Below are 13,720 nucleotides of genomic sequence, written 5' to 3'. Positions count from 1 at the left end.
CTCTCGAGCGATTCACTTAAATATACACCTTCGGCCGAGTGATTGAGTGATCTCCCGTGAGGTATGTGAACTTGTATATAAATGGAATTTTAATAAGGCATGCTATGCCCAAATAAGTAATTTATCTTATGAAAAGTTCAAAATAAGCCATGACGAATAAGATTGTAAATAAAATAAAAATAGAACCTATACAAACCTTGGATTCCCGACACTCTAGGACAAGTTAAAACTTCTCTTCTACCTATTCCATTTGGGAGTGTAAGCCACATTAAAAGAGTTTTGCTTGAGGACAAGCAAAAGTTCAAGTGTGGGGGTATTTGATGTGTGTAAAATGCAACATATAAAACACATCAATTAAGGCATAAAACTAACCCTTTTTAAGTACTAATGTTGGAAAAAGAGTGTTTTTGTCTTCCTTTTGTATTTTCAGGATGAAATGAGCTCAAAATCACAAAAGAAGCAAAAAGACCACTAATTCTACCATAAATACAAGAAAAGGAACAAAAGTAAACTGCCCGGACCCTCAACGGCACCTCCCAAGACAAAGAGAAGAGAACAGAAGTCTGAACACGCCCCGTGTCCAGTAAACACGGGGGCGTGCCCAGGAAGCAGCAGAAAAGACAAACCAGTAGAAGCTTCCATTGCTCACCACGGGGCCGTGCCCAGCGGACACGGGGGCGTGTTGAAAGTACAGCAGGCGCATTAATTGTAATTCGCAATTACAATTAATGAAGAGAGAGAATGTCAGACGGGCACGGGGCCATGTCCAGCGGACACGGGGCCGTGTCCAGCGTTCTGTTCAGCCTATAAATAGAGGAGCTTGGTTTCATTCTCTCTCATCCCTTGGCACACCACCTCTCTCACACTTCATCCACCACCCATCACCACCATAACACCATCATCCACCACCATCATCCATTGTCCATCATAGAGTGTGTGAGTCGTCTCGGGATCCAAGATTGATCGTAAGAGTTCTTGACAATCAAGGCCATGTTTGCCTAAGTCTCTTACATCACTTGGTGAAGACAAGTGTTTAGTATAATACTTTTTATTTTTAATCTTTTGCACTTTTTATTTGGTTTTGTATTAATGACTTTAATAACTAGTTACTTATGTTGAAGGTGATCTTTCCTTATCGTTTGTCCGTGGTGTCTTGGCATTATTTTACTGTCTATATAAAATAAAAGATTTTCACCATTCATATCTCCACGGTCTATATGGAGGTATGTTGGCTACCTGGTCGGGGGTTAAGGGAACGGTTTGGTAAAGGTCTTGCCCTTGTTCAGCGTTTAGAGGTCCTGCTTGGGACCTGGGTCAAATTTAGTAGGATCTCCTTCAATGCCCATAGGTATTGGATGGCGGGGATCCAAACTCTTTGACCCCCTCATAAGCTAACTACTATTAATACTATAACCCGGCTATTTAGGACTGTATCCCTGCTGACTCAGACTACTTAGCCGAGGGTAACGTCACCGCCGAAAGCGGGGCCTACCATAATTTGCATTAATAACTTAATTCATTATCTTTCAATAATCCGACCCTTTAGGATTGTATCCTTGCTGACTCAAACTACTGGGTTGAGGGTAACGTCGCCTTCGAAAAAGGGGCCTACTACAATAACTAAGATAATCTCTTAAACAAGTGCAAAAGTGCGAAAATAATCAAAGGTTATACTAATACACGTGTCGGATCCAAGTGATTCATCTTGTCTATCTGTTTTTATTTTATTTTTATTTTTCAGCATTTAGTTAGTTTTTATTTTTCTTAGTTTAAAACATTTTTCTAACTTTTTGATTTGATTAGACGTTGAGGATAAACCGGTATTAAAAGCTCTTGTGTCCTTGGACGACCTCGGTATCTTACCAACACTATACTACGTTCACGATGGGTGCACTTGCCCATATGTGTGCTTAGTGTTAGTAAATATCGTGTTTTATAAATTTAAAACTTGGCTAAAAGTGTAAAAAGGGCTTAAATAAACATTTAAAAACATATATACACTAACACGCATCAGTTAAAATGTTTGACGAAAAGGAAAACGATAAACTTGGAAGAATAAATGATTGGTTTGATATGTATTGTGAATACAGGAAAGAAGATGACAAAAAGGATGCTTGGGTTAAAAGATTTGAATATTTTTTGTGTAAGAAATATGAACGGTTTAATGAGTTGGAAAAGCAGTATAATGAATTACTTGATAATTTGAAAAGGTATGGGATAAAAATGTCAGATGCTGAAAAGATATCTAAATTTGCAGATGCATTACTTTTGGAATGGGATGAATTTTTGAGTAAACTAAAGAAGGATTCTAGGTTCTCAAAATTTAGTTCAGATGATTTCATAAGAGAGCTTAGAACGCACAATTGTGAAACTGAAAAGAAAAAGAAAGAGTTGATGAAAGAATTAGAAAATAATTCAGAATTTATAAGTTTGAATTTGATTCTTGAAATAATCAAAAGAATCAGAATATGGTTTAGTGCAAGATCTGTTATCAAATATGATTTCAAAAGAGGTTGTTTTTTAGATGAAGATTTGAATCCTGCTGATATTGTTAAAATTTTTCTTGCAGGAACATACGAGAAGGAGACAGAGGAAATGTCAAAGAATGAAGAATCCAAGAAGGATGAAACTTCAAAATGTGAAGTTGTGTGCTCAATGTGTGAAAAATCTGAAGCAAACAATGTCAAATTCTTGAAAGATGTGGAGAATCTGACATTGGAAAACAAAAAATTAAAAGAAAATGAAAAAGAATTTCAAAATAAAATAGAAATTTTAGAAAATGAAAAATTGAAAATTGAAAAAGATTTTGAGAATAAAATAAATACTTTAGCACATGAAAAAGTATTTTGGACAAAATTAGAAAACAAAGTTTTAATAGAAAAAGAAACAGTTTTTGAAAATAGAATAAAAGTTTTAGAAAATGAAAAATCTGTTTTACATGAAAATAAAATTGAAAATGAAAAGGCAATAAATTCTCATCTTGAGAAAATCACTCAACTTGAAAATGAAGTTGAGTGTGCTAAAAATAAAATTGATGATTTAGAAAAGAAATTGAAAGGTTTTGTGACTTCGTCGTCAATACTAGATCATATCTGTCCAAAACCGATCAATGAAATCCCAATAAGTGATAATGTCACAGATTATGACGATGTCATAATTGAAGATTGTGATGATAAATCTGATGATGAAAATGAGAAAAATGAGAAAAGAAAAATATTTTTAGAATTAAAAGAAAAATTTAAAGATACTGTTTTACATTCTACTGAAATAGGTGAATGTTCAAAGCAAAAACCTGTTAAGAAGAATATAGAACAAAAACAAAATGTTAAAAATTCAAAAAAATTTCAAAAAGAGAATAAAAGATCATCAGTTCAACCATCCAATCATTATGATAAACCACAAAAATTTAAAAATCAAAACTCACAAAAAGTTGGTAATAAGTGGTGCAGATTTGACAACAGTGCTCAAATGCCAAATCAAGGATACAAGAAGAGACATGATTACCACAAAGCAAATCAATGTTATGATCAAAGTGTGTGGTATGAAAGTGGGGAAAGGTACGATAACAGATTGTGTTACAAATGTGGTTTTCAAGGACACATTGCTGTAAACTGGCAGAATCAGAGTTTTGAGACAAGAAGATGCTATGACTGTCAATTCAAAGGTCATATTGCCAGAGATTGCCCAATGAGATCAAAGAGAAGATCGAGGGCTGAATCTCATGGAGAAATGAATAAATCAGTCAAGGTCGAAGAAAAGCCCAAAGAAAAGAAACAGAAAAAACAGAAAGTGAAACTTTCACAAGGGCAGAAAGACAAATTGAGAAAGAAAAGAAAGAAAGTAAGGGAGTATCTCGAAAAGATATTGTCCTCGGATACAACCGGAAAATCAAATAACAGTTCTGATAAATCGTTTTGCTTTCCAAAGAATGATCAGTCAAGTAAAAAGAATTCATTAGATACAAATCTGAGGACAAAAGGGAAGATAAAGAAAGAAAAATTAACTAATCAATCTGATGAACAATCAAAGAACGTTAATTTTTCAGAAAAAGTCTTTATCAAAGTTTTTAAGTATAAAAATGACAATGAAAAATTGTGCATGCCAGAGGTTGATAAATTTGGTAAACCTAAATTTTGTAAATTTTGGGTTCCAATAAAAGATGACGATGAATTTGTTTCTGCGAAAACAAAAGAGTCATCTTCTGGCAATGAATTTGTTTCTTCGAAAGCAAAAGAGCCACGTTTTGGCAATGAATCTGATTCATTAAAGTCAGATGAGCCATTTGTTGAGCTAAAAAGTGAGAACTCTGTTCTAACAATGGATGATGAAAATTGTTCACCATTGTTAAACGGAAACTCAAAAGCACCCAAGGACCGTCAGGCTTGGGTGGATATCTTTAAATAAAAACCTGACTTGCTGGAGCTTCCAGGTTGGTAAGCGTGGAGCAGGTATCGGGATCTTTCTTGCGAAATTCACGATTGTGATATTTCGATCTTTCAAGAGGTTAATCAAGGACATTAAGTTGTACTTGAGTTAACTTTCTTACAAAGTGATTTTGTTGATAGAACCTAAAAATGTTAAATTTTTCAGGAAGTGATAAAAGAACAATGTGATGAAAAGAACCCCGAGTTTGTGAAAAGACAAACAAAACGAATTTTCCGGAAAAACCATTTTTGATTAAAACAAACTTAAGTGTTTTGAAATCATAATTGAAAAATAGTTTGTTGTCAGTGGGAGTTCTGATTGTTTATGCCAAGTGAATGGCGAATTGAAGCGATTTGATATCAGTTTGTCACTTTCCTTGTATAGTTTGTTTTCAAATTTTCCCAGAAAATGAAAATTGAAATATATTTTGATTTTAGGGGGAGAAAAAATTTTAAAAAAATTAGAAAATTTGAAAATGCCAAAAACATTGAAAAAGCAAAAATGAGTTTTGTTGTGAATAAGAGGAAATGATAGTAAATCAGTGGACTATCACAGCATGCTAAAGAAATGAAATGTCAAATGTGATAAACGGTTTCACTAAGGATGTGACGATAGGCTCAGCTAGACTAGTAGATTTGCGATAATGATACAAACTTAAATAAAAAGCCTAGTTCTAGTGGGAAACATGGTTGAAAGCATAGTACTTAGTTTTGTCCTTCGTAATTGTGTACCTACTCAGTAATCACTGAATGCTAAAAGAGCATACAAACCGGTAAGTTTGTGAATTTTCACAACTTGCTGAAAAAGTCATTGTGATTGTGCATTTTATTTTGCAAAGATTTAAACTTGTTTTATTTCTTTATTTTGTTTAAGCATTGGACATCCTCTGCGTATACGTGAGTATCGACCTGGATGTTATTGCCTAAACGTTCTGCTTTATTTTCTTTGGTGTTTCGTTTAAGCTTTGGATCACCTCTCCGTATACGGGAGTATCAACCTGGTGGTTAAAGCCTAAACAATTTCTTATTTATTTTCTTTGGACTTTCTCTACGTATCGAAAGATCGACCTGATTGTTAATGTTTAAACATTCTGCTTTGTTTTTGCACATATCACAGTTGATGAAAGTTTAAAGGCATTACTTGAGTCAGTGTATTGCATGATGAGGGGATATGCTGAGATCGTGGGGTCCATAAGAATTTAGTGCAAAATTAATATACCTTAACGTATCGGTAAGCATTTCGAAAGTTTTTAGATTGAGTTTAAGAGGACAACTATATCGTCAATTTATGTGAATCGTTTAGAACTTAAAATGTTTAAAGCTTAATGGTGCTAGTGATTTGTCTCATGAACTGATATGATCCTCTTACACAAACTCACAAAAAATATTGTCTGTACATATTTCTTTACTGCATTTCTCTAAAAACAAAAACCCAAAAAGATTGTGTTTTAGTATAAATTTTTGAAAATTCAAAAAGATTTTATTTCATCTTGTTTTCGACAACTGATGTTGGAGAGCTGTTTTTCAAAATTCCAAGTGCTAAACTTGATGAACTAGAGGATTGGGAGAATATGTTTGAGATAAGAAATAATTTTGGAATATTAATTGGTTCATTAATTTGAATCGAAATTTTGAAAAACTACAAATTCAAGTAGCTTATCAATGTCAAAATTGTTTATCTTAAAGAGGTAGAGAGTTGTGCAGGTTAAAGACAGATTTCTGATCCTGTAGCTACAGAAAGCCAGGAGATGTTTCAGATTCTGTGAAAGCAGCAGAGCAAGATTCCCATACCTTAGCATGAATAAAGTTTGAGCCAGAATTCTATTCAAGACTGCGATCCCAGCTTGTTGAAAGGGGGAGTCTGAAGACGTAAAAGTCAGAAATGGGTTCTGAATCAACAATCAAGGGGAAATTTGCTTGAAATGGGGAGTTTAATTGTGAAAAGATCAGTTTCTGGACTTGAAACTGCGTTCAAGATAAAAGCTGCTGTTGTTGATGATCAAGAGAATTGAAAGACAAGACGCTACGAGATTGACTGTGGCAATATCCATGGGGGAGTCTGTTAGTACATTTATGTCTATCGCCCCCGTCAATCTAAACCGTAGCTGAAACTGAAGAAATGTAGGCTTATAGTGTTATATTTTAATAGAAAAGACAAGGTGGCATTTCTGTAAATAAGGAAACCTTCCTTATATCCTTGGCCTATAAATAGGGAGCTATAGTGTTAGACATAAGACTTTTGCTCATTTGAGATCTAGGAGCTTAGTGCTTAGTGAGAGAAAGTCTAGAGAGAGAAAGTCCTCAAACGTGAGTCTCGGTGCATTGTACTCGTCATAATCAATAAGAATCACGGTTATTGTACATTCTCGTGTGTTCGGTCACGTTCGTGTACGGATTTCGCACGTTACACGTTCGTTACGCAATCGTTCGGTGTCAAAACCGGTCCTACAAAATGGCCTTATATATATAGGCATCTTGACGCCCCGACACAAGGCGTACCTGGAAGGCACAGGTCGTGTCTGACCATATGACTTATTGAAACCAGTTAGCGAGGCACGAATTGTGTCTACCAGACAGGGGTTTGTCAGCCAGACACGGGCCGCGCTCAACTCTTGTGGGTCGCTCGGATCTCCCAATCTTCCTGAAGTCACTTTTGTCGTTTTGTGCCGAGACACCAAGCGTGCCTTCTGGGCACGCGGCGTGTCTTGACTTTTCTTTTCTGGGCTTTGTTCTGTGATCTTCTGGAGGCGCTGGTAGTTTCTGGATCTGAGACATGGTGCGTGTCTTGACATCTTTTCTTTATTTCTTTAGATTTTCACCCGTTTTTGTTTCCTTTGTTCAACTTGGATTAGTTTTGTCCTCAAAATAAGAATAAACCAAAATAAGTGTACTTTAAATATTTTTTTAACAAAACTTAATAAAAACTATGTGTAAATTAATATTAAAACATATGCACTTTTACTTATATCAGTGTGCTCTAGGGGTTTATGATACGTTGGTCCTAGTAACCTTAATGAAGGAAGATAAGATGTCAGGACAAGATAATACATGTATAGGATTTATATGTACGTATGTATTTTAACGTTGTTAACCGTATTGTTTTGAGATTGGAAATGAAAGTGCAAATATGTTAAGAATGAATGCATGGGAGTCGAAAGTTGGAATTCGGAGATCGGATCCAAGATTGTTACTAGACGGGATTCGAACTTGTGGAGACATTTTGACGTGATAATTGAGTTTCATTAGCTGTTATTTCCACGATATTCAAGAATTACATGAAGGCACTTACTTAATAATGATGTGGTTATGTGGTGAATGAAGGTTATTCAGGTCAATTAATATCGAGTTAGGGCGTGGTTGGTATGGAAGCATGGTCACGTAGTCATTTGACGGCATGTTTCAATGCAAGTAATAAGAAGGAATGGAAGGTGTAACACCCAAAATATTTGTAAAATGGTTTTAACGAAATAAATTTTATAGTTGACATTTCTGATGCATGTTTTCATTAAATTGATTTTAGGGTGTAACATGTAATGCGTGTCCGTCGTGTTTGACTTTATATTTTGGTGTAAATTTTGTTCGAATAATTTGTTTCGTCGTTACGAGATTTTTTTTTATCATCATGTATAGTACGTGATTTGTTTATGTTTATTTACATTTCAAATCCGCCGTGGAGTGGATAGTAACCCACTAGTTAATTATATGTCATAATTTTTTTGTAGCCTAATTAATTATCTAACATGTGATAATACTGTAAGAAAGGTTTGCGATAATAACACTTGTGGTTAAGAAATTACAGGAGATTTTGAAATGAGAATCATACAAAGTTTTGTGTACGTGTGAATATTTGTTATCCCCATTACATTTCCCTTCCAATAAAGGAAAAGGATAAAAAAGAAAACTAAAAAACTTATAAATAAGAGTTTCATTGTTAGCTTAGTTGTGTTTCGATTGTTTTAGCAACATAAGTATGTATGAACTATTCCATATAATTTATTTTAACTAGTGACACTCCCCCTGCTTTGCGTACGGGAATTTGGTCAGTATCTTTTCGGTTCGTTTTGGTACCAACACTCGCTATAGTAATCGAAATAAAAAATCTTACATCGATCGAAAACAATAAAGACAAATACCGATACCGATACTAATGTTGTTTTGAAAACGGCTATTGTGCCGTAAACTTAGTTCAGTTGGTTTTCGTATAAACTTTTTTTGAAAACGGCTATTGTGCCAAATCGAACCGAAACCGACTGCACAACATGTGTATCGGTACCAATATTTAGTTTTATTGTTGTTGCTTTCGATAAGCTAAGATCGTGTCGCTACCATGTCATACCGGAACAAACAACATCGGTACCGTTATGTATTAATTTTTATGATTTTTGGTTTGATAATAGATATCGTGTCGCTACCGTAGTTAATTGAACGAAAACCGAGCGAATAACATCGGTTTGGTACCGGTATTTATTTTTGTTGTTTTTTTTTCAATAATCTGACAACGTATCACTAGCATACTGTACCAAACAACATCGGTACTGATCAATACCGTTCAAAGAACATCGGTGTTGGTATTGGTGTTCAATTTGATCGTTTTCGGTTGATGTAAAACACGTGCTGATTTCTATGTCGAATATTAATCATACCGATATTGTAACAAACCGATATTGATCCAATGCCCGTGGTAACATACCATCACATGGCGCATGCAAATAACTTAGAATGTTAAAAATATAAATAAACATAGATGCATATTTCGATTTTTTTTTAAAAGTATGTAAGTGATTACTAAAAAATCAAAATGGACGCTAAATAAAATACCATTAAAAATAAAAAAAAATACATAAAGAATTATCAATTATATAAAAAAAATCAATTTGAATGCAATAAAATACCATTAATAAAAAATGCATAAGAATTGTCAATTACTATTTATTATTAAAAAAAATCAAATGGATACTAAATAAAATATTATTAAAAAAATAGAGGACAAAACTTAAAAATTTTAATTTACTATTCATGACAACTATCTATTCATATGTATGCTTTCAGATGGTCAACAAACTGACGTTCTGTATATTTTATTCACGAATTGATGTATGTTCAAATTTAAACATGTTATCGGATAAATTCAATAGTTTTAAGAAATTAATATAGTTGGTCGATTATTATGTATGACAAATCCTTTAGCGACTAAGTGTCGTCGCTAAAGGGTGACCTTTCATCACGAGATCTTTACCAACATGTCGTCGGTAAAGGCTATACTAACGAGATATCGTCGGTAAAGGCTGTTGTATCAGACTGGTATTTTTTTTGAAGTGAGCATAACTAAGTTTTGCCGAGGCCAAGTATAATTAGGCTAGAGCTCGTCTAGATTAGAGAGAGATATCGGCTGGCCTCTTTATCTTTTAGTCTTTATAGCTTTGGCTTGCTCATGAATAATGTTCCAACCTTGGCCTTGAAATCAATTCACTTATTATTTATCTATCGTCAATTAATATTTATAAAAATTTGGCAATATTACTATTTAGACTTACTAATAAAATAAAACTTGATCATGCTCGGGCTCAATCAATATAGATATATAAATTTGGGCCCGAACTCAATTATTAAATAAGTATTAGTTTAAACTTAAATTTATAAAGTTTAGCTTGATTCAAACTTTTAACAAATTAATCTTGAATAACTCATGAATAACTCAACTTAGTTACTAACCTTTTTATGTGATGATTTATTAAATAAATGCGGTTCTAAAAACTAATGTAATAAATTAACTATATAAACTACAGTACAAACAAACGTTATAATATTATAATTAATTTACAAAATTAATAAAAAAGCTCCGTAGATAAATTAATATACATCCAAATTATAATGAAGTATGTAGCTAACGAAAGTTATTATCAATCTAATCATTTTTGTCATTATCAATCAAATCATTTTTTTTAATAAATTACTTCTACAAAATTATTAATTTGGTCAACAAAAACTGCCAATAAATTAATAATTCGATATAAGAAAGCTTATAATCCCAACAATTATTAACTATTTCTTATATGATTAGAACCGAATAAAATGATATTATTTAAATAATGATGTTGATTATCAATAAATAATAATGCGAATAACAACTGTAATAAAAATTGTCCTTTGTTTGAAAATCAATTAAAAACAAAATAAAATAAATGACAAATCCTTGGAACCCTATTTACACAACTTTAAAATAAAAAAAAGAGTTAAATGTCATTTTAATCCCTGTGTTTTGGGTTATTTTAACAATTTAGTCCAAATGTTTTATTTTTTACCTGTGAGTCCAAAAAGGTTTCACTGTTACCATTTTAGTCCACTAAGTTAACTTCATCCATTTTTTGTTAACGAGAAGGGCAATTTGGTCCTTTTATATGTAATTCTGTTAACTAGAAGGGCAATTCGGCCATATAAAATAACCGAATTGCCATTCTCGTTAACAGAATAAAAGATGAAGTTAACCCAGTGGCTAAAATATTGGACCCACAAGCAAAAAATAAAACACTTGGACTAAACTGCCAAAATGGCCCAAACTACAGGGACTAAAATAACATTTAACTCTAAAAAAGGAAAAAAATAACCTCTAGAATGCTCACACACCAGTATGATCCTGAAGTTGTGCAAAAATCTATGAAAAATGTCCATAGCTTGTTGAAATCCTCTGATAAACTTCATGGTTTACCTCGAAATTGACATCTGGTTTACTCTCAATCGATGACTTCCCCATCAAAAATGGAAGATATTGATCATTCCATTTGATGTAATCTTGCTCACCTTCAACGTCATGAATTTGAGTTTGACTTTTCATGCCATCAGTCAACCCAAATGGTTGATACCCATTGGCAGCCTGAAAGAAACCATTATTACCACTTAACCAATTATTTTGGGTAAGATTGTCGGTGGTGCTACGAGGTGGACCTGAGAGTATAGGGTTTGTGAAAAAAAGGTCAGCAGATTCTGTCTGTAGTTGTTGTGGTTGATGTTTTTGTTGGGTATAGTCGAAAGGAAGGAATTCGGGGACTTGGTGGGAATCGGGTGGTTTGATCGCGGTGTTGTGGTTTACAAATCGGTTGAGAAAGAATTCGTGAGTTGCGGGTGGAGGATCGTCAATGAGAGGGTATGAGGTTGATGGTGGTGGTTTGTCTTCGAGAGTATACGAGCTTTGGGAGGTCTTGTCGATGCTCCCGGATGGCGCTTTATGATCATCGATCTCGGATAATGGTTTATGAGTGTTGGGATCAATCCCTCGTTGCTTTAGCTTCTTCTTGATCGATGAGTTCCATAAGTTTTTTATTTCGTTATCTGTTCTTCCTGGCAACTGAGCCGCAATTTGTGACCACCTGGAACAATAACAAAACTTTTTGGTCGGAGGTCATCATAAGCATGGTTGTAAAACAAGGTTTCCAAGGCCGAGTACTCTCCGAGTAGTCGCTACAAGGTAGGCTGCCGAGGCGACTTTCTTCGACTCCGCCTAATTACTTGGAGTTGGTCAAACGCGATCAACCTCGGCCAGAATTGGATCTAGTAGGTCAACTCGGGCCTAGTTTGACTTAAATAATAATAAATCATAATTTCTATGACTATCCTATTAAAGAATGAATATCATTTTCACGCATTTTATTATAAATATTAGTAAATTTATTTTATTTGACATATATTTAATCTCTAAAAAGTAATTTCTTTGTAATTTTACATGTCCGAGTACTCCCCGAGTACTCTCCGCCTAGACCGAATACTCTCAACTCCCCAGTCTACCGACTAGGGAGCGCCTAGCGACTTTTGCAACCATGATCATAAGGTTTTCTTGCTTATAGGGTACCGGTCCATTTAACTTAAATTTTTTTTTTTAAAGAAATTTATATATAAAAATCCAACAAATTCCGGTTAACACAGAGTCAGTAGACCGACAGAGCCTATTGACACCCTTGGTTTCACTTGTCAAATCAAAACAAGAATATATGAATCATGTGATCAAAATTAAAGAACTACTTACTTGTTTCCAAGAACTGCATGTAATTCGATGATGAGTTTCTCTTCTTGTTGAGAGAATGTGCCTCTTTTTAAATCTGGCCTCAAGTAGTTAATCCATCTGAGCCTGCAACTCTTGCCGCATCTTTCAAGACCAGCGAGTTTAGGGACCGAGCTCCAGCAGCCATGGCCGAATTTGGTGATGTGTCTTATGAGTTTTTCATCTTCTTCAGGGGACCATAGACCCTTTCTTAGCTTTTGTTTGTAGCAACAAGAATGTCTTCCCATGTGGATGATGCTGTTCAAACCTTTGTAAAGGGTTTTGTATTTTAAGAATACTTTTATGAGAATTGCCAACCAGATAGAGAGAGAGAGAGAGTTGCAGCAGGTTTTGGAAATGGAAGCTGAGGGTTCAAATTAATAGGGGGGGGGGGGGGGGGAGCCCTCAAGAAACTAAATTAATCACATTTTGGCATCTTTAGTTTGGCTTTGGGGTTAGTCTAAATGGTTAATGCTTTTGGTGACTTTAATCTAGTAATTTAATTGTTTAGAAGTGTTACATGCTTGATAAAAAATTGATTTTTGTAAATTTTTGGTTCAACCCACTAGACTGTTATAAATGTGTAACATATTCTCTATTTGGCTACATCTTTAGATAACTTGCTAAACTTTCATATTTGAGAAAAATACTATGTGAACCACGTTGAAGAGAGAGGGGGCCGGATTTGGTTAATATGATTGGTGTATGCTATGTTTTGCATTCCATATATAATGTAATGAAATATGCCCAAGACGTATGATAAATGAGTAAACGTTTATGTATACTTTGATAAAAGACTTGACGGGGAGAAAAAGAGATGGTTGCCTAAGTCATACCCTTTGTAAACGACACTGATGGACAATTAATCTATCATGTTCTTAAAAGTTAACGCCACGATTCAAAGTTTACTCATCTTGAGGAGTCAGCGTCATAATTTATGAGTTAACAAGACAAGATAGTGATATTAGACACTCTAGAGAAAGAAAATAGAAAAAAACAAGACGATAACGTTATGTTCTTGAAAAACTTCTTTACAGCCATTTATGTCTTCGTGGGGGACTTTTTATCAGTGTTCTCTTTCAAGTTACCAATTAAGAGAAACAAGTGTACGAACAAAAACACTATCGGCTGCTATGACACGTCTTATCTATTTTTAATGGGTCAAAGCTATCCAAATTTTGCTATAAATACACCATGGTAATTGTCATGGAACATGTAGGAGGACTTAAACCGTTTAGATCCAATATTGAAGGGTTAAGAGTGA

General features: G+C 34.2%; 1 protein-coding gene across 1 annotated transcript; it reads right to left on the bottom strand.

Annotated features, from left to right (window-relative positions):
• Positions 1-10,519: 10,519 nt before the first annotated feature.
• On the bottom strand, positions 10,520-12,829 carry LOC110904474 (transcription factor MYB61). The gene is made up of 2 exons (XM_022150317.2): positions 12,442-12,829; positions 10,520-11,788 (listed from the first exon to the last, which is right to left on the bottom strand). Exons 1-2 carry the CDS (start codon positions 12,702-12,704, stop codon positions 11,077-11,079), a joined length of 975 nt encoding a protein of 324 aa, XP_022006009.1. The 5' UTR covers positions 12,705-12,829; the 3' UTR covers positions 10,520-11,076.
• Between the last annotated feature and the right edge of the window lie 891 nt (positions 12,830-13,720).

Source organism: Helianthus annuus, chromosome 11 (genome assembly GCF_002127325.2).
Source record: "Helianthus annuus cultivar XRQ/B chromosome 11, HanXRQr2.0-SUNRISE, whole genome shotgun sequence".
NCBI classification, from domain to species: Eukaryota; Viridiplantae; Streptophyta; class Magnoliopsida; order Asterales; family Asteraceae; genus Helianthus; species Helianthus annuus.
The sequence above is the reverse complement of the archived record's forward strand: the minus strand, read 5'-3'. Positions and strand labels throughout refer to the sequence as shown.

Coding starts and splice junctions, on each gene's coding strand:
- LOC110904474 (XM_022150317.2), bottom strand. CDS start 12,704: ATGGGAAGACATTCTTGTTGCTACAAACAAAAGCTAAGAAAGGGTCTA. Junction 11,789..12,441: donor CATGCAGTTCTTGGAAACAA/GTAAGTAGTTCT, acceptor TTATTGTTCCAG/GTGGTCACAAATTGCGGCTC.